Here is a 20,845-nt window from a genome sequence, read left to right on the forward strand (position 1 = left end):
AAAAAACTTAACAAGAATTATTATCTCATGTACACAAAAATAAACCCCAGCTTATTTAAATTTAAAATGAAAAAACAGGGGCCATCTGGAGGTTAGGAGGTAAATATTTTTATAAATAAAAAAGGCTTTTTTTTAGCATGCGCAGAAAATCCAATTACATAAAATCTTAAATCTTTATGTTGAAAAACACTAAATAAAAGAAGCAACATTATAAAAATATATTTGTAACATACATAATAGATGATTTTTATTACAAAATGAGCTCTCACAAACCAAGAAGCAAAAATAATTAAATTTTAAAGTGGATGATATACATGAAAAATTAATTTAAAAAATACAAATTTCCAACAAACATGTAAAAAAAAAAATTCAGCAATCCGGAATTTTGCTTCTATTTCTTACCTCTGTCCCAGACTCCAGAATCACACGTACAATTGCTTGCTCTGCATTTCCATTTAAGGGGTTAACACACCTCTTAAACAGGACATACCTAAACTGAACTCTCTATCTTCACCACTCTCCCACATCCAGCCAGATTAGCAGCCTTCCCCATCGTGGCTAATAACAACCTCATCCTTCTACTTCCTCAATCCAAAACCTTTGGAGTCATCCTGACTCTTCTCTTTACTCATGCCCATATTAAGCTATCAGAAAGTCCTATTGGCTCTACCTTCAAAATATATACAGAATCTACTTCCTAGTACCACTACCTATTGAAGCTACCATCATTTCTTGTTTTGGAGAATTACAAAAATAGACCTGCCTTGTTTAAAATATGTAACTTGCATCCTAATGCCCTTAGGGTAAAAATAAAAAGTAAAACTCTTACCTCTCCAGCTGCATTTCACATCATGTTCTCCGCACATCAGCAACACTGGCCTCCTTTATACAATATCCTATCTCCTTATACAGAGCGTTTGCATATTACATTTTCTCAGCCTGAACATTCTTCTCTTCACTAGTGTAATGCTATTCGTTCATCAGATCTCAACTGCAACATCATTTTCTGAAGGATGCCTTCCCTGATCTCCTTGCTAGGCAAATTTCACTTATTACAGACACTTTACCAATAACGCACTGCTACAACACTGCATTGCATATTTGATCATTATATGATTCATGTCTATCTCCCAACCTGATCATCACATCTTCAAGGATAGAGAGCAATCTCATTTTGTTCATCACTGTAACCCCAGTGTCTAGCAAAGACTAATTCATAGAAGGTGCTTAATAATTATTTTCCAAGTGCATAAAAATTATGGAAAAGAGACTCAATGGTAGGATACCATTTCACCTTTAATTCCATATGCATAGAACAATCACCCCCCCTACTACTACTATTTCTAGAATTATTCCAAGCTATCTAACTCCTAAATTCATTCCTGGGCATATGGCAAACTCAGCCAGGACAGTTAATCCAATTCTTACATTCTACTTCACATTCACTGACTGTCTCCCCCAGCTCCAGGTCCTTGACCACTTAGGAATCATGGGCTGCAGGGACATGAAGAGATGAAATCAATCAGTGAACAAGTACAATGTCCATCTTGTTCTATACTAGCCCACCCCCTCCCTTCTTTTCAACCAACAAATAAAAGTGACCTTTCTGAGATTCAGGGCCTGAGAAATTCTGGAGGTAGACTCCACACATAAACACAAATGGGAAATTCATAATACTGCTTGCTGTGCACTGATTTAATTTGTGATCAGAAAAGTTCAGTTTTTTATTGGTTTAAAAACATGATGTTTACCCACAAAATAATATGAAAAGAATGTGTTACCCTCTGCATTTTTTCCCCCTCTTCCTCCAAGCATAAGAAAGAATTAGCTTCCCAAATGTAACAATAACAACTCAAGCAAAAAAAAAAAAAAAGAGTTTGTGTTTTGGGCCTTCTTACAAATAATGCTATCATATGTTATGGGGACCTGAAATTGGCCAAAAAGACTTGACTGGTTGAATAAAAACTGAGAGAATATCCACACACACTGGGTTTCAGCATCACCAGGTACATTTGTACAGGCTCACTAACTCCTCCCAGATCACCATCTCTGAAATAAACTCAGGAATCAAGAGGCACAGGGCACAACTCTAAAGACACGGATTAATGGGAGAACTTCTGCAAAGGAGGAAAGGGAATTTAAGCTTGTGGAAAATGTGTTGTCCTAAACTTTTCTAGTACTGGGTTGCTTTTATTAATCTTCTTCCACTTACAGGACCTACAATAAAAAAAACCAGACGTCAATGTATGTGGGACATGCATAGTTACAAGTTGGATGAGAACAGTTTAATTTAACACTGAGACAGCACAATCCATCTCAGCAGAGCCACCTGGCATAAACTAAAACTATATATCTTATGAGACAGAAGCAAGCTACTAAAAGCCTGGGAAAGCAGACTGATGTGAATTATTCCACCAAGCCCATTTAGAAAGAGACCTCATCTAATGAAAATGCAAAACCGTCAAAAAAAAAAAAAAAAAAAAAAAAAAAAAAGATTTGGGGACCAAGGAGGAAGAATTCACCATGATCACTGACTTTGAAGAATTCTAGTTAACATGTTTTTAAGTTCTAATTCAATATGATTTTCTTGTTCTTTCTTTACCAAAATCAAATAAAAATCCAATCAGAAGATACTCGCTTTTGAGATTTCTTTTCCTGAACCATCAAAATCAATGGTTTCTGTTCCATATAGGGGGCCCAACAAAGGAATGAAAGGTCGTGCTTCCTAGAATAACACAGACACTTCATTTTAGTAATGTGTACTAATTTACAGTTTTGTTCCCCTTCTTACTGCGTATAGAAATAGTAATACTAATCCTAAAAGTGTATTTCCTAGGAATTTATGTATTCTTCGAACATGTGATTAGTGCTGTCTCCGGAACATCATGAATTGTTCATTTCTCCATTCAAACTTATCTTCTACTTCTGCTAATGAGATATGTCACACATCACATGAGGCAGTATATGAAAAACACAGCATGTGTTCAGAGTGTGGTGTTCCCACTCCACTGACTACGTTATCTCAGGCAAGTGAAGGAGCCTCCCTAAGCTATGGTTTCCGCATCTTCACAACAAGCAAGAGAAATAATCCATGGCAAGTTCTCGCACTCAGAATATACTTAATAAATGCCAGCTTAAAACATAAACCCTAAAGCGGGTGTTCTGTGGCCTTACTGCACACTCGAGATTCAGGAGAGGAAGAGGAAGCTCCGTGGAGAAAATGGGCAGTGACAAGGACAGCACATCCACTAGCTAAGTCTTTGCTAATTAAAGTGTGTTCCATGTCCCAGCAGGGTGACCATCACCAGAGAGCTGATCAGAAATGCAAACTCTCAGGCTCCACCCCAGAACCACTGAATCATAATTTTCATTTTAACAAGATCCCTGGGTGATTCATATTCCCATTAAAATCCGAGAAGCACTGAGCTAAGTGATGTGCTCCTGCACGCAGGCCTCATAATTTGTTGGACAAAAAATTCAAGTCTCAGTAAAATTATCAATGTATGTGTCATGGATCATTGGGGTCACTTCCCAACGGTTAAAAGGATAAATATTCCATGTGTGTGTTATATATTATGGTGTGTGGACTTAACATTCTCTCTCCTGGGTTGCTGAGTTTGTTGCACGAGTGTTGTGAGATATCTCTTTACAACTTGAAAAAGTATTTATAAGTGAGGGCCATTCCGAAGCCAGCCAGCCCAGAATTTTTTTTTTTTTTTACACTATCAGTATAACTGAAGTCTAAAACAAACAGTAAGCCCAAGATCTGAACTCCAAATCCTAAAAATATTTGTATGGCCTTATGACTTAGGCCAAAACTCCAGAGACCAAGTAGCCAGTTCCCCAGTAGAGGCAACAGTTTCAGTAACTGGGGTGAAGAGGGTGTGGGTAGGAGCTGCTACCATGTAGAAGCAAGACCTAGGCAAAGACTCTAGTACATAATGTGGGTAGAATATTCGAGGAGCAAGCCATGGAATTACAGCAGCCATTCCTACAAACAGATATTTCACAAGCCTAACGTTCCTGAGTTGGATGCAGTCCCATTCCTACGGCCTCTAACTCCAGAACAATTTCTTACAGCAATTTCATGTGATTTCATGTGCCTTTTTTCTATAGTTAAATAGTTTTGAATTTGGGGCCAGCTTTGGCACACAATGAAATGTGCCTGAATTGCACTCTATCACAAAACCGTCTCTAAACTGAGAAAGAAAATTCCTTTCTGACCCTTCCTCACACTGAACTCCTATATCATTGTGTTTTCTGCATTTAATTTTTAATCTATGCTAATTTTATACAGTCCATAAATATATTCTGGACAACACAGGCCACACAAAGTATTCAAGGCATCCAGCAGGGAGTCCAGTGTGGCCAAGTTACCATTTTATACGTTTTGCTAGGACGGTAGGTGTTGTAACTTTCTTAGGCAATGGGCACTGTGATGTGCACTTACTTCTATTATGCAATGGTTCTATCCGAGTTTCTACTTTCTACATAATTGCCAAAATCAACTTGTAAGCTGCTTTAAATGGCACATATCTTATTTTTCCTATTCTGACTTCAAAATGCCATTTTGTATGATCTCTATTGAGAAGAAAATAGGCCCATTTTTAAAACAGTTACCTAACAACACTTCAGATAAGAAGCTGTATTTTTCTGCCTAACATAAGTGTTTTTCTTCTCTTTTAAATTGAGTCTCATATGAATGATATCTAGATGATCACTCTTTTGCTTTGCTATAAATCTGAAATCTCCTCACTTGTTTCAAAGCCTTACACCACTAAGGAAGACTACCCTCCTGATCACCTAAAGAGTCACACTTTCGGTTTCCTAGAGTTGTGTTAGACACCATGATTTAATTACTATTACGGACAGATTTGCATAAAGCTTTTTTCTGAAGAGTTTTAGGCCATTTAAACAATGTCATTAGATGCGCAGAGAAATTCTTTTGAGAAAATGTAATGGAGCATGGAAAATAACAAAAATCCACAAAATACATTTATTCAAGAATCTTAATAATGAAGAGAAATTACAATTCAAAGTGAAGAACTAGAGGCTGAATACTCTCTATTATTTTAAAATAAAAGATGATTAAATAGGCACAGCATAATGCCTCAGAATCAGAGGGCAGCACCCAGTGTTATGTCTTCTGGAAAACTATGCTCATTTCAGAAAAAAAATAGATTCAGTATATTCTTTGCCATCTATGGAATTTACTGAAGATACAGAACAGCAATTAATTTTAACGATAATCTCGTACAAACTCATACTAGACAATATTGCAGTAAAACAAGCAAGTTCAGCCTGCCATAGACCATCTATCTCTTATTAAAGGATCTCCCATGAATTGATATTACCTTGTCAAGGTTGCTGCATAAAGAGAAAAAAGCCATCCTGATGCCCTTTTAAAGACCTACTGACACTGAAGAGACAAATGTTTTCAGGTTTCCCTCAGCACTGCCACCTAGTGCTCCTCGTGGAAGGGGGAACCAGCTTTTTGTGGAGTAATTTGGCAAACTTGGCAATATTTAAAAGTGCCATAATCTTTGACCCAGCAATTCCATCATTAGCAATTCTCCCTGTAGGTAAGACCACATAAAAATGCACCAAGACTGGGGTATCTGGGTGGCTCAGTGAGTTAAGTGTCCGACTCTTGATTTCGGCTCAGGTCACCGTCTCACAGTTGTGAGATTGAGCCCCACACTGGGTTCCATGCAAGAGTGGAGTCTGCTTGGGAATTTCTCTCTCCCTCTCCCTCTCTGCCCCTCCCCAGCTCATGCTTTCCCTCTCTCTCTCAAAATACATAAATAAACACTTTTTAAATGCACCAAGACTATTTATAAATGACATCCTGCAATATCATTTTTAATAAGAAAAACAACAACAAACTAAAATATCCTGTGATGGAGAAAAAATAAAATTATAATAAGCCATACATTGGAGTAATATTCAGCCGTTTAAAAAGTTAGTTGATATGCAAAAATCTCCAGGATAAAGTCCAGGAAAATGTGTGATATCATTTACCGTATATGAAAAGCCTACACATGCATATGTGAGTGGGTGCACTGAGAATCATCTGGAAGGATACACAAGGACTAAAAGTTTGCGAGAGGAGGAAGAAAAAGGGAGATTTTTATGTTTTATTTTATATCTTTTTGGATGGATTGAATATTTATTGTATGCATGCATTATTTTTAGGTTAAAACATTAAAAATGCTATACTAGGATTATGAAGAATGATAGAGTCAGATAACTTTATACTACTTTGGACTGTGGAGTAGAAGACACAGAAACTAAATCATTGTGACACTGTCATCATCCTCTGATTCAGCTCTGCCTTTTCCTGGCATCCCAGCTCTGATACAAGCTGACTACTAACAGTCATTTTTTTGTTTTTCTAAAGGTCATTAAAATGTATCATGCAATGTCTCCTATAGTCATTAATCTGAAAGCTATACTGTTAATTATTCTTGCTTATTGATAAATTGCCAGTTCAGTATTTTTCCACTGATTTGACATTTATCAAGATATTGAAAGATAGCATGACCAACTGCATTTTTGAAGAGTTTATGAAAAAGTATTAGCAAAAATTAATTGTAGTGTTTAAGAAGCCCACAGGATTACCTTGATGAACTCTCTTTAATAAAACGTAGTTGATTTGTCTTTAGTGAAAATATTCCTTACCATAAGCTTAATTACCTTGAATAAGTAAGGCATAAGTGGACTATTTTCTTGCCCTTTTTTCACATATGCATATAGATTTAGAGTATATTTATAGTATATTAATTCTACAACTTATCCAATATTACTTTAAATGCTAAATTAAGTTAACTTAGGGGAGAAGAGACTGAACCCAAACCAAATGTTGGGGAACAACATCAAAAAAACATGACCACTGATTGACCCAGGAGCTGGACCCAGGCACTCGGAGGATCCTCACCTCCTCCTCTGCCTTAGAACGTGGATTCTGCTTGCCTTCCTCACTCCCGAAATGATCCAAGGGCTTAGCCTTGAGATAATGATGTGGGGTTAAAAACATCTGCACTACAGACTGTATACGTGACTGAATCCAATTAGGGCCTCTTTATACACTTTGAAGATTTGAGGGCAATTGCAGGAATCCATTCATCTTGCCACCCAAGACAAGCCTCATCTCTAAGTTCCCTTTGCTATTATTAAAACTTCCACCTACCAACCTGGAGTGGCCTGCCTCTTTCTTCAGTCTCCCCCTGCCCTCTGTTTGAGGGGGCTAGTTTTAGATTATCCCTGCTAAGCTCCCAAGAGGTACACCAAGGTTGTACACATGATTATTGCAACACCATAAGGTTTCAGCTCATTCAATTGTTCGCTGTCACATAATATTCTCTAATAACTACAGATTTTCAGAAAGCTTTCTAAAAATACTGCCTCTGATAGTAAAACAACACATTGTCCTTTTGATTGCTATTTCTATCTTTTACATTATTGAGGAATGCCTCAGTCAGCACTGGCATTCTGGCCATGTAGCCCCTTGTGTCTCCATAATGCCAACTAATTTATAACTGTGTTCATGCATGAGAATCTCACGTGCATACTGCATACTTCCCATGCTTCCAGCATTACTGTAGAGACAGCTAAGTTTATTGGTTGTGTTGCTCCAAAATGATTTTCTTTTTTAATGTAACCTATATATATTATATAATTGTTTTCTTTATTCCAAGAACAAAGAAGCTCTTGGTGAATTATATCCCACTGGTTTTTGTTCCTCACCCCCTATTTACATATTCAGAAGTCTCTGAATCAGTTTTATTGCACTGTCACTCCATTTTTGAAAAATCTCCAAATTACATAAGTGGCAGTCATTTAATCTCTGTCCCCACTTTTCTATGCAGTTTAAGTGACAGAGCTAGAATCATCCGTATTTGCACACTAATGTGAACATAAAAGAGTTAAATCTCCCAAACTAGTCTCTTTGGAAAATGAACATATAATATAATCTACTTTTCTATTATTTAAAATTAATGAAAATTTAAAAATTAAATTAAATTAATGAAAATACCCATAAATATATGAAAAGTTTACCATCTTCATTAGTCATCAGGGAAATGCAAATTTATTCTTCTATTTAAAAAAAATTTTTTTTAGCATTTAATTTATTTCTGAGGGAGAGAGAGAAAGAGTGTGAGCAGGGGAGGAGCAGAGAGAGATGGAGACACGGAATCTGAAGCAGGCTCCAGTCTCTGAGCTGTCAGCACAGAGCCTGACACAGGGTTTGAACTCACAACCCATGAAGATCATGACCTGAGCTGAAGTCAGACACTTAACTGACTGAGCCACAGAGGTGCCCCAGGGAAATGCAAATGTAAACTACAATATAGTATCATGTACCAACATCATTTATCATAATGCTTAAAATAAAAAAGATAAAAAATGCCAAGTGTGAGTATGGGTGTACAACAATGGGAACTTTCATATAGTGGCGGCAGAGTAAACTGGTATAACCACTTTAGAAAATGGTTTGTCAAAACAATTTTACAAGAGGTTAAAACAGTTTTACCATTAGATAAAACAGTCTTAACCTATGAACAAACAGTTCTACTCAGGTATATACCCATCAAGCATGCATAACACCAAAAAACGTGTAAAGAATGTTTATAGAAGAAGTATTTTTTAACTATTTTTTTTAATGTTTACTTATTTTTGAGAGACAGAGAGCAAGTGGGGAGGGGCAGAGAGAGAGAGGGAGATAGAAACCGAAGCAGGCTCCAGGCCCTGAGCTGTCAGCACAGAGCTTGACGTAGGGCTCGAACTCACAAGCCGCAAAATCATGACCTAAGCTGAAGTCGAATGTTCAACTGACTGAGCCACCCAGGTGTCCCTGGAAGGACTATTTATATAGCCCCAAACTGTCCTTCAGTAATAGACTGGATCATGGTACATTAATGCAAATAGAATATATATAGCAATAAGTATGAATAATTGACATCTACATGGAAAAATATAGATGGATCTCACAAACAGGATTTTGAATGGAAGAAGCCAGACATAAAAGAATACAAAATGCATGATAAATTGGTTCTTAGTATCAGCCTTGGTCAAGACTTATCCAAAATACTGAGGAAGAGAGTGGCCTTGAAAAGCGTAGTCTCATACATCAGAACACAATTTGGAAAAAAATAATTACCTTGCATTATATACTGTGTGATTTTAGAAAAGTCATTTAATCCCCCTGGCTTCATTATTCCTCTGTAATATAGAGATAATGAAGCCTTACCTCCCCAAAAGCAAATGACTGTTTTGAAGATCTCTAAGGTCCTGTGTAGCTTTATATCTATGACTCAATGAGATGGTTTCACTTCTTTGTACTTTCATGAATAAAAACAGAGTTCTTTTAACAAAACAATAATAGCTGACATGGTTTTAGCCACTTTATACATATGTATTACTTATTCAGTCCTCACATTTCATACTAACCCCATAAAATAGGTGTAACTGTTCTCTTCCTTTTACAGATAAGGAAACTGAGGCTCTGTGAGGTTTGATAAGTTGACCCAAACTGCACAGCTAATTCTGCTAGGGCCAGAATACAAACCCAGAAAATCTCACTCTATTACTCACATACTTAACTACTCAATATGCAAAGACAGTATAAGAACTCCATTTTATCTAAGCTGACAGGACTTTTTAAATTAACTTTAATACAATCTGTTGTCTAATCACCACAGAGCATGTGAAAATGTCATCTATGTTATGGATTGAAACTCTGATTTTGTTCAATCAAAGGAATGATGATTTTAATTTATTCATATAAATCTGGCCTCTCTGAGACAGTACTAATTAAAAAAACTATCGCTACTGAACAAGCACCAGCCAATTTTGATGGTCACATTCACATTTCCCATATTTGGTGCTGCTCTAGAAAAAGAGGGGAAATCGGCCTTCCTTGTTATTGTTGTTTTAAACACAGCCTCTTCTGCAAAAGACCTTATAGTATTAGTTCAGATTACTGAATTTTTTTTTTATTTCAGTTGACTTTCTGTAACTTTCTGTTTGCTATAAGGTACGTCAATTATTTTTTGACAACTGTTTTTTTAACTTAGACTGAGATTTTACATACTTCAATTAGTTGGACCTCATCCTGTTTCAGAGTTAAAGTCACCCACAATATTTATACTTTGCATTTTCTAGAGTTAACTTGCATCTGTGTCCGTCAGTCTCATTGTTGACTAGTTGAGAGCCTGTGACTGGGGTAAAGGATGCAGGGATGGTGTCTGCAAGGGGAGAAGAGAGGGAGAAAGGAAAATCCTGCTTACTTTGCAAGCAGCCTAGACTCAGCCAGGACTCTCAATGGTTTTGCATGGCAAGCTGAGTTACCAGCGGATAAAAGTAGATTACTTAGATTAATTGTCGCAGATGGTTTTAAAGAAGGAAGCAGGCTTGAAAAGCACAGCACTTCTAAATGGAACTTCTCTGGGACTTCTAATCAATTGTGTGTTCTTGGAAAAGTCGTGCACTCACTCTTATTAGGAAGATGGAAGCAATGCCTGCCTCCTACAGTTGTTGTGAAGCTCAAACGAGGAACAACTGATGGAAGTGAGATGACTTCATTGCGCTGTGATTATTGCTGCCTTAATTATTTAGTGTTGGCATTTCTGCCTTTAGAACTTCTGTTTCAGTTTAACTCCACCACAATAGCTCAAGGGTGGGGGCAGGAAGAGGCTTAGCCCCTCCTTCCAGCACTTTCCCTTCGTAGATTCAAATAAAGGAAAGTAACAGGCTTGGTTCTCTCTGACTTCTTTCCCAGAACAACAACCTTCTTACTATTCACCAGTATTTATATTTGGATAAAGAGCTAAAGCTGAAGTTACAGAGGGAAAATATAAAGCAGACTGCAAAACAGGGCTGCTCAGAGTTGCACAAAACTCTGCCGAAGCAAGCCTGAAAGCATTGAATAAAGAACACCAAAAACCGACTTGCCACATGCACTTCTTTTGTTCATTTCAGTCTTGGCAGAGTAAAATTCAGCAGTTGGGTTATACGTTTTCCCTTCCAAGGACTTTAGAAACAAGTGATTAATCTCTTTAAGCAGTTCTCAGTAAAGAATATATTTTGTTAATTTTATGTCATTACAAAGCCTATCGAGCAAGAGCTGCAAAGACAGGATGAGTGCAGGGTATAAGAGGAAGGCTTCGGTTTCTCTTTTTAAAAATAAAAACCACACAGCTTAATTTATACTCCACTGAAATGAAGTTCTCATAAAATAGAGCAATGATAATACTGAGAAAATGTACATAAGAAAATGAGATGTTTCCTTCCCCTCACATGAAACAGTGAGACTCTCTCTCTCTCTCTTTCTCCCCCCTCCCCTCTCTCATAGCTATTTGCTTCTCTCAGCACATATGAAAATCTGAACAATCTAAACAAGTCAGTTAATGATTATTAAATTTATTTTAGATGTTATTTTTTTCTTTTATAAAACACATTTTTGCAAACTTTTCAGAAGCATATTTCCTGAAGTATTTTTTACTGACTAGCTTTTAAATTGTGCATGGGGAGACACATTCCCAAATAATCTTTAGGAATATTTACCATATGAACTAAATTCTTATTTCCCTTAGGGAAAAAAAATTCTGTAGGTGTTTACGGAAAATTTCTTGCTGGCTCTTGTAAAACGCTGAATTCATCAGAATTAGAAGCACTTCGAATACTCTAACTACAAACAAATACAGGCACAAAACCTCTGTATTCCATGGCACTCATATCACTGAATATAAGCAGAAAGACAAAGTCACTTTATCCTTAATACTTTTAATGATAGAAAATGAAAGACTCAAATAAATTATTTTGGCACTTCTTCAGTGATGCTGTGGTCCCTTCACTGATTACTTAGCTTTCACTACTATATATGAGACAAACACAATCGATTTTCAATCATTAACACCAAAGTCTGCCAGGAGTACTCTGCATTAATAAATCTCAAAATATTTTACCATTTCATTAAGTCTAAATGCATGTTGTTGGGAAGATTTCAAGCACTGTCTGATTTAGTAGGCAGCTTACTGTTGGTAATAAGAGACAAATGGTAAATCAGAATTGAAATTCACTACTTCTGACTAATGCATCTATCATGATGGTCCATTATTCCAATCAGCCTGTCTCTAATAAAATTGACATCACTTAATGCAAATCTATTATATTCAGGGGTAACAACGTAGAAATAAATGTGGAAAGAAGAATAAAAGAAGTTAAAGCAAAAAGTCTGATTCCCGTTATTGTCATGTTAGGAATATTCCCCCTCCTGCCTCCAACTATGTACAAAGAAAACTACAGAACATCACCACAAGCTTTTAGGGACTAAGACAAGTTCAAGGAAAAACTCAGATTACTCCTCACCAAGGAAATTAGCTTGTGACATGTGTAAGAAAATTGCATTCAGTCCTTCCTGGTTCAGCCAAACTTACTTGACTAGGCTAATGTACGTTCATGAAATGGATTGGCTTCAATGTAAAGTCTAATAAAATTGAATATAAATGAACTCCTGAGGGAATTAAATCAATGGACTACAAAGCGACTTCCTGATTTTTCCCTGATAACTCATCACCCTCACCAGAGTAGGAGATGGCAATGGTAAATGGAGCAGGGTGAACAAAAGCCCTAGCAAAAGCAAACATTCATTCTCTTTCCCCTCCTTCCCTCGCCCTTTCCATCCCCTTCCTACTTCTCTGTCCTCCTATGTACATGGATGATTAGTCTGCATTTACATAGTCCCGTATATTCTACAAACTTTATAACACTCGGTTTGCATAGGTTACTATTCTTTTGTACAAAAATAGGTAAATTTTAAATGCTCCTTTTAACAAGAATTTAAGGACAGTCTTTTAATGTGCAAGTAACATAAATGCAACAATCTGTTATTGAACAAATGATATGGAACCCATTTCAAGACAGCTATGAATTCAGACAGCATTTCCTGCCATCAGAAGTGAACCGCACAGCTACTAAAGGCAAAAGAGCTTTCTCACTCAGTAGTGTGAGCCTTTTTTTATGAATTAACACCATGGCCCCATTCATACTGGACGGTCCTATGACAACGTGGACCTCTGTGGTTTGAGCTAATGGAGTTGGCATAGCGTCTGCTATCAAAGGTCACTTGCATTGTGGGTTTCTTTGGTCATCGTGGCTGAGTATGGATCATCCTTAGCCTATTTTTGGAGGCATCTGTATCAAGTCGTGTAATGAGAGAATGTCTACCACTAAATTTCTTACATATCTTTCCTACTACTGTCACTACACAAAACAGATCCCGCCGAGAAAAAATATTCCTGTTAAATACAAGTATAGCATTTTTAAATGGAAAACAACTGATCACCAGAGTACAGAAGATATTCTACCTATTTGCTTCATTTCTAAAAGCCATTTAGCTTGCCCAGATCAAACCAATGATGGGTGCATATTTATTAATATGAAGCTGTATTTTTGCAAAAAAAAAAAAAGTATTCATCATAAAAGTTATGCTCACATTTGCATTCCTTGCAGCACTTGCCATCCACGTATGCAAGAGCCGACTTCAGTGGGCAGTCAGGAATCGGGCAGATCAGAGTTTCACACTGGATAGTTCCATTCTGAGAAGAAAATAATATTTAAAGAATTTCCAAGTTGCAGTTTGATAGCCTGGAAGTATTTTTTAATCGGTTTCTTAAGGTTCAAACTCTTCACATAAAATGCCATAAATACCACTATCCTCTGGTTTTTACACAGTAAAACCCATGATACAGAGACCCACAGTAATACAGAGTGGGTCGTAACACAGTTGGTGACTGGCTCCCATCTTCTGTCCAGTGACGATCCTAATAGATAGCATTCTCCCTTCTGTTGTGAGGTGGATGAGAACATGGGTCGGGAACACACTGACAGTGAAACAGGAAGCAAGGGGTAAGCCTCACGTCCGCCCAGATTACTCACTAAATGAGAACCGACAAACAAGATTTCTGGAATAGCTGCTGCCATCCTGCAGACGCAGTCTCAGGACCCAGAATCTTCCCGTGGATGGTTAAGCACCTCCACAGGGCAGTGCTGACAATCACCACAAGAAGCACCAAAATGCAAACAGTATGTCAGGGAATTAATTCCCGGAGGTCACTCAGGCAGGTAGCTGTTTCTCCAGTCACCTCACTGACCTCACTATACACATCTTGCATTTTACTCAAGTCAATTTTTGTCCCCCATTATCAGGTTGGGAAGGCTTTACTGTATTTGCAAAGTGCTATAATTTTTCTGGGACCAGAATATGTTTCTGAACAGAAATTATATAATGCATGCACGCACATGCACACACATATGACTAATTTCAGACGTATCTTTGACTTTTTAACATGCACAATATTCTGTTTTTGAACAAACTTGCTGAACTTGGAGAAATGTCTTTTTATAGGCTAATTCACACAGACCTCTGGCTTCTTTCCAGTAAATGAGTTTTAACAGATGAATTCAGATGAAATGTAAACGTTCAAAACCGAGCTAGTCTTGAACTTTTCTTTGAAAATGAATCTACTTTTGAAAGAATAATGCACTAAATATTCCTACTTTAATAGTGTGCAATTAGAGAAGTCATATTTATTTAAGTCATCTAATTTTTATTCCACTGTATTTGTAAGCATTTAAAGATTATCTTATGTATTTAAATTCCATTAATTTTTGGTATGATCCAATCTGGTCATAATATCTCATGCTGCATAGAGTTTAGTTTTATTAAATGCGTTAATAAACACATGAGGGGAAAATCCCTCAAAATGTAAAGGATAACAGATAGAATCCTTTGGGAATCACCTTTACTAACCCAATTTAAATTGCTAACTTCATGTGTGCACAAATAAACTTAAACTTTATAGCATTCCTAAACCATAATCATCTTTATAGGCTAGAAAGTGTCTTTAATAATGCAACACACAGTTCTTTAGATTTGACCAGGTTTGCTGGCACTTTAGTGTTGTGTCTTGAGGAAATGGGTCTTGAAATTTTCATGATTACATTGTTTTAATAAATTTTTAAAGAGTTGGGGCATCTGAGTTCCCTTAGTGTGAACTCCAGCAGAAGCCCTACCAGGCATGTGCAGTTCTTACAGCCGTCTGTCCAGGACTCAAATTCTCGGTAGGTGGTTCCCTTCATGGTGCAGGTCCTTTCACAATAGCACTGATCCAATCTATTCATTCGCTGCTCAGCTCGAGACAGCTGTGGCACAAAGGAAGGGGTTTGTATTGTTCACCATTCCAGCAACACAGAAATGCAAAATACATCAGGAGGCATCTCATTTTTTTCAGCGTATAGCAGTAATGATAGCTGTGCTCATCTATTATTTTACAAATATGTTTAAGCCAAAATTTAAAAGAGAAAAGATCCCCCCCTTTCTTTTTGTAAATTTGGTTCCTGCCTTTTGAAAAAAAAAAAAGCATAATTTATAGGATATAAATGAAGGCTACGTAAAAATGGCATCATTCACAATGAGAAAAGCATTTTCCACTTTTAAAAATGTCTCATTTCATGAATATGTTTACTCAAGTGAAAAAAAAAAAACAAATTTCAGAACTTATATTGTGCCAGAAAAAAAATCACGCCACAACTTGCAGGTTCCCAGTAACTACCGTGCAAGATGAAAAACAATCTGGTGAAATTGCAAGTAAACTTGAAACATGCATAGGACAGTGAATACTCCTACAACAGCAACACTGTAGTAGAAAGCATTTGTGGGAACATTTCCTTGGCAAAATTCTAGTGTCCATATTCTTTACAAAGCCCCCTCACCTCTGTCCTTACAAAGAAAAATAAGTAAAAATAAATAATAATGAAAACTAAAATAAACAATAAATTCTACTGTAATAAGCAGTGTAAAAACCAGGTAATCAGTCTCATTTATGATTTACTGAATCATGTGCTATACAGATGGCTAGGGTTTGAATATTTATAAGCCCTTTCCTCGAGCAGAGATCCAGATTTGATGCCAACAAACAATATAGTGTAAGAAAAGTCTCAAAGGTGAACATTTGTGGTTATAAAAAAAACTATAAAGAACATCAAGGATCTTGAGCTCCCCACACTATATTTCTAAGTAGCTTTTACCTTGGCTGATGTTTTGGCTAAAATGTCCTGCAGCTCCATGATTTTCTGCACGAGCCCATGGAAGTCATTGCAGGTTGGACAGGCTGGAATTACAAACACTACATTGGTCAAGTTGTATTTATAAGGAGGTCAATCTAGTTAAGTCTATGCTGACAACTAATATGTGGGAACTCCAATTTCAAACTGACATTCTGGACAAAATTAAGCAAGAAGCACACTTTTCATCACACAGTGCAAGAACTAATGGACTTACTGCGATTAAGATCGGGGCACTGAGCAATAAATCCTTGGGGCATGACAAGTAATTGCACATCTTGCATTATACCCTGTGTGCGAAAAATTTTAAAAAAGACATATTACTTTCATCTACCCAAATTATGTTGTACAGTCAAGTTCATGAAGGAAAACATTACAAGATAGACTCACCAAGATCCCTGAACAACATCTTTTTGAATACATTACTTCTATTCCAAACCAAAGGGAAAGAAATAATACATCAGGCAAAATAGATGGTTACCCACATATTCTCCTATTGATAATATTTTTAAAGCCTTAAGATTAAATGTCAAGATATAATTAAGAGGGAACAGTCATGTTGTTTTGAGAAGTTATTTTTAGTTAGCCACTGGAGAAAGGCTTGAAAATGACCTTTAAAAATCAACCCGAAAAATCACTTCTGGTTTCAGCAACAGTGAAACGGGTACCAATTTTAAATTAACTGCAATCATCAGAAAGGAAGAGACAGAAAAACTGAGTCATAAGAGCAATGCTCATTTGAGCATTTCTCATCTTTCAGTTGGAAATTTTCAAACTAATTTCTCAATCTATTTTTTTTAATTTTTTAAAAATGTTTTTATTTATTTATTTTGAAAGAGAGGGGAAGGGGCAGAGAGAGAGGGAGAGAGAATCCCAAGCAGGCTCTGCACTGATAATGGAGTTCAATCTCACAAACCATGAGATCATTACTTGAGCCAAAATCAAGAGTCAGATGCTTAACCAACTGAGCCACCCAAGTGCCCCCACTAATTTCTCAATTTATAAAGGACAACAGATTCATTATACAGCTGCAGCAAGACTTAGCAAGAAGTCCTTAAAAGTACAGAATGTTCAGCGTGAAATTAAAAAAAAAAATTCCAGCTAGAAATGACCCATTTACACAGAGGGCCACAGCACATGTTTACAGGTAGAATTTACGTGTATCCTTAGTCACTAAGGTTTAATTAGCTTCCACCTTCCTGGGCTCTTAAACCGAAGGCCAATGGTAGCTCAAAAATGACCTCATCAGACATACTCCAGCTGTCTCTTTCACTTACCATCCCTCTCTCTTCTTTCATCAACTTTATATATATTTTCAATTAAAATTTTGTTTTATTCCTTTGAAAAATGCAAACAGAATGTTTAATGACAGGAGGACAGTACCAACATATTCTCAAGATAATTTTTAATGTACCTACAAAATATACCAAATACTGGCTTATATCTCCTATATGTTTAATGCAATTAATAGCATAGTATAAGAAGACTGTCAATGTGGATGATAAATATTTTAGTATACTGTGTGGAATTTCTAGATCTGTTGTTTGCTAGGAGTTTGGATTAAAAAGGCAACTTCTGTACAAACTCCTATCACTTGGAAACAGCAAAATGAAAACAATGCTACCATGTACAGTTATACAATCTGTGCACTGTACAACTCCACTGGACACAATTCACTCTACAATAAAAATTATAACCCCTAGAATAGTACACATAATTGATGTGTAAGAAGGATTCTGAGGCCGCATCCAAGCTCCATGGGAAAGACCATCATGGTTAAATAGAGGAGAGACTTGGCATCTACAAATTTGTCATCCCTAACATGGGAAAAAAGCACTGATTTTCTTAGGACCCGTAAGCATGGAATCAATTTCTTATGACTGGCTTTGGGCAAGTCACTTAATGCCCCTGAGCAGGCCTACGCACATGTAAAAGAGAAAAAAAAAAAAAAAGAGCCCACATCAAAACCTACATAAGATTCAAGAATAATATATACAAGGCACCTGGTTTCCAGGTAACTAACAGTGTAAGTTTTAATTTTTTTTTAATGTTTATTCATTTTTGAGACAGAGGGAGACAGTGTGCAAGTGGGGGAGGGGCAGAGAGAGAGCCAGACACAGAATCTGAAACAGGCTCAAGGCTCTGAGCTGTCAGCACAGAGACCGATGCGAGGCTCGAACCCACGAACCGTGAGATCGTGACCTGAACCGAAGTCGGACGCTCAACCGACTGAGCCACACAGGCACCCCTAACAGTGCAAGTAAGTTTTAAAAACACCTTCCCAGGATTACAAACCTTAGTTAGAACACAGTTTCAAAATTACTGGTACCTACTCTACCCAGAAATCCAGGAGTCGGACACAGAACCTATTATTCTTCAGTTAACAATCATTTTCTGAGTCACTTCTATATTATAGGCACTGTCATAGTCCCTGGGGGTAAATGATTACACTATGGGCTTGTAGTCAAGCAATTTTCTGGACTTTATTTCTTCATCCTTAAGATAAAGAAATTTAACTGGGATGTCTTTTAGATCATCTAAAATGATGAAATTCTATGGAGCGTGTCTCTAAGTAGACACTAAAAAAAGGTACAAGTTATGACTGCTTTCTAGTTTTGACAGATTTGTGCATATATATATATATATATATATATATATTCTCTTTTCACTTTCTGAATACAGAAAGACCTTGAATAGTGAATACTGAAACGTTTTCAATCCTCTATTATTAACATCCCTGTAAAAGGATGAGCAAAGGTTATGTTTCAATGGTAGACAGTTTATTTGTATATTAACATCTTAGGTTTTTATGACTTTGAATGCCTAATCTCAATAATGATATGTTAATTTCCTGATTGCAAAGTTGTGATCATCTCTGTAATGTCTAAAGATCAAATTTATTCAGGAAAAAAGAGAAAATACTGTAGGCCACCTAAATAAAACATTAGTGTCCAAAAAATAGACACAAATAGAAAAAAATATACACAAATCAAATTATTTTGTTTCACACCACAAAGAGCAAAACATAATTTTCCAAACTAATTAGAAAGCATTTATATTTACATGTTATGATCCGCCCTTAGCCAAAAAATACCTTAAAATATCCATGTGCATTATTTCTCTGTCCCAGCCAAAATGTTGTGCCCAGAGGCAAGTCAGTGGAGGGCTTTTCCACCACTCTTTCATATATCCTGCAAAAAAAGAAACATCAAATAATGTGAGTGAACACTAATTTTATAGAATCTTCCACTTCCTGAACTGAGAACATTTCACTTACTTATTGCAGTCAATGTGTAAAACCAAATGGGAAGCACTGATGGCTAAAGAGAGCTTGTGCCACTTATCGTCAGCCAAAATGTAAGGAAATACTTCCGTGTGAGGGTGGTGACTGCCTGAGCGATAATGAAGTCTGACTTCATTCCGGTGGCCACTGCTTTCCAGTTCTAGGTACCTGCATAGAGAAGAAGCATATGGGACACCTTGAAAATAAAGTTCAAAAATTATTGACAAGACCTCCATCTCCACAAAGATCGAGTATATGTTTTCCGAACTCCTCCCATTGAGTACAACTAAACATTATATTATAAAACAAACATAAGAAGAGTCTAAAATATGGAATAGAGAAAGAAAATCAGTGAAGGACTGCAGGACCCAAAGTGGTGGTTTCCTAGGTTTTCTTTTTGCCTCATATCCCCAGACTTGGAGCTAAAGAAGCCAGCAACCTGGAAATACTAAGTGATGCAGACCCCCAAATAAATAAATTACATATATATATTTATATGTGTGTGTATTTATTATATATAAATAAATTACATATATATGTATATATATGTACCTATATATGTATATATAGGTGTATATATATTCCAGAAAAACTTGCTGTCTCTAACCAAGTGCCAGGGAATGGGAAGGCTAGTAAGAGAAAATCTTTTAGAGAATAACCACTCTATTCCAGACAAACACCACAGAAAACAACTATGGTCCCATCCCCAACCAGGCTAGTAAAGGCTAGCGGAGCCTAGATTTCTACCTTCTTCAGGCAGAAATTAGGTACCCAACACCTCTACTAGGGTAATGACAAAAAAGGCCAAGTAGAGATCCAAGACTTTAAACGCAGCCAACCAGTAATGAGAACACCCCCACCCCCGAATATGGTATCAGTGGAGACCACATGGGGAGGAGCCTGGACTTCCATCCTCATCTGGCAGTAACAAAGCATATCGCCCCCTTTTCACTGGAATCGTGTCAGACAAGACATAGGGGAGAGTCAGAACTTTTACTATCACCCAGCAGTAATGAGACCACCCCAACCACAGTGTCAGTGGGGAGTTGGAACTTCCACCCCCATGCAGAAATAATACAAGCTCCCTTTCAGTTTGCAATAAAAGACCAAATGAGGAACGTCCTCCACCTGGAAGTAACAAGATGACAGTTTCCCATCTCCTACCAGATCAATGTCACAGAAAACTAGCTAAAACAGGGAATTTAAATAAGATACAAGTCTCAGAACTTCTATGAAATGCTTAGTTGTCAATTGAAAATCATATGCCATACCAAAAACCAAGAAGATCTCCAATTTTTAAAAAATTTTTATGTTTATTTATTTATTTTTGAGAGACACACACACAGACTGTGAGTGGGGGAGGGGCAGACACAGAATCCAAAGCAGGCTCCAGGTCTGCTGTCAGCACAGAGCTGGAAGTGGGGCTCAGACCCAAAA

At 36.9% G+C, this 20,845-nt stretch overlaps 1 protein-coding gene across 2 annotated transcripts in view; it reads right to left on the reverse strand.

Moving 5' to 3' along the window:
- The window catches only part of NELL2 (neural EGFL like 2), a 392,940-nt gene that overhangs the window by 229,150 nt on the left and 142,945 nt on the right, over nucleotides 1-20,845 (reverse strand). For both annotated transcript variants that reach the window (XM_042946302.1, XM_042946301.1), the window contains exons 5-10: nucleotides 19,403-19,576; nucleotides 19,220-19,316; nucleotides 16,343-16,415; nucleotides 16,090-16,172; nucleotides 15,076-15,204; nucleotides 13,496-13,598 (exon numbers count right to left, since the gene is read on the reverse strand). In XM_042946302.1, the coding sequence (XP_042802236.1) occupies nucleotides 13,496-13,598; nucleotides 15,076-15,204; nucleotides 16,090-16,172; nucleotides 16,343-16,415; nucleotides 19,220-19,316; nucleotides 19,403-19,576 (659 nt within the window). The remainder of the gene's footprint in view (nucleotides 1-13,495; nucleotides 13,599-15,075; nucleotides 15,205-16,089; nucleotides 16,173-16,342; nucleotides 16,416-19,219; nucleotides 19,317-19,402; nucleotides 19,577-20,845) is intronic.

This window comes from Panthera leo, chromosome B4 (genome assembly GCF_018350215.1).
Source record: "Panthera leo isolate Ple1 chromosome B4, P.leo_Ple1_pat1.1, whole genome shotgun sequence".
Taxonomy (NCBI): domain Eukaryota; kingdom Metazoa; phylum Chordata; class Mammalia; order Carnivora; family Felidae; genus Panthera; species Panthera leo.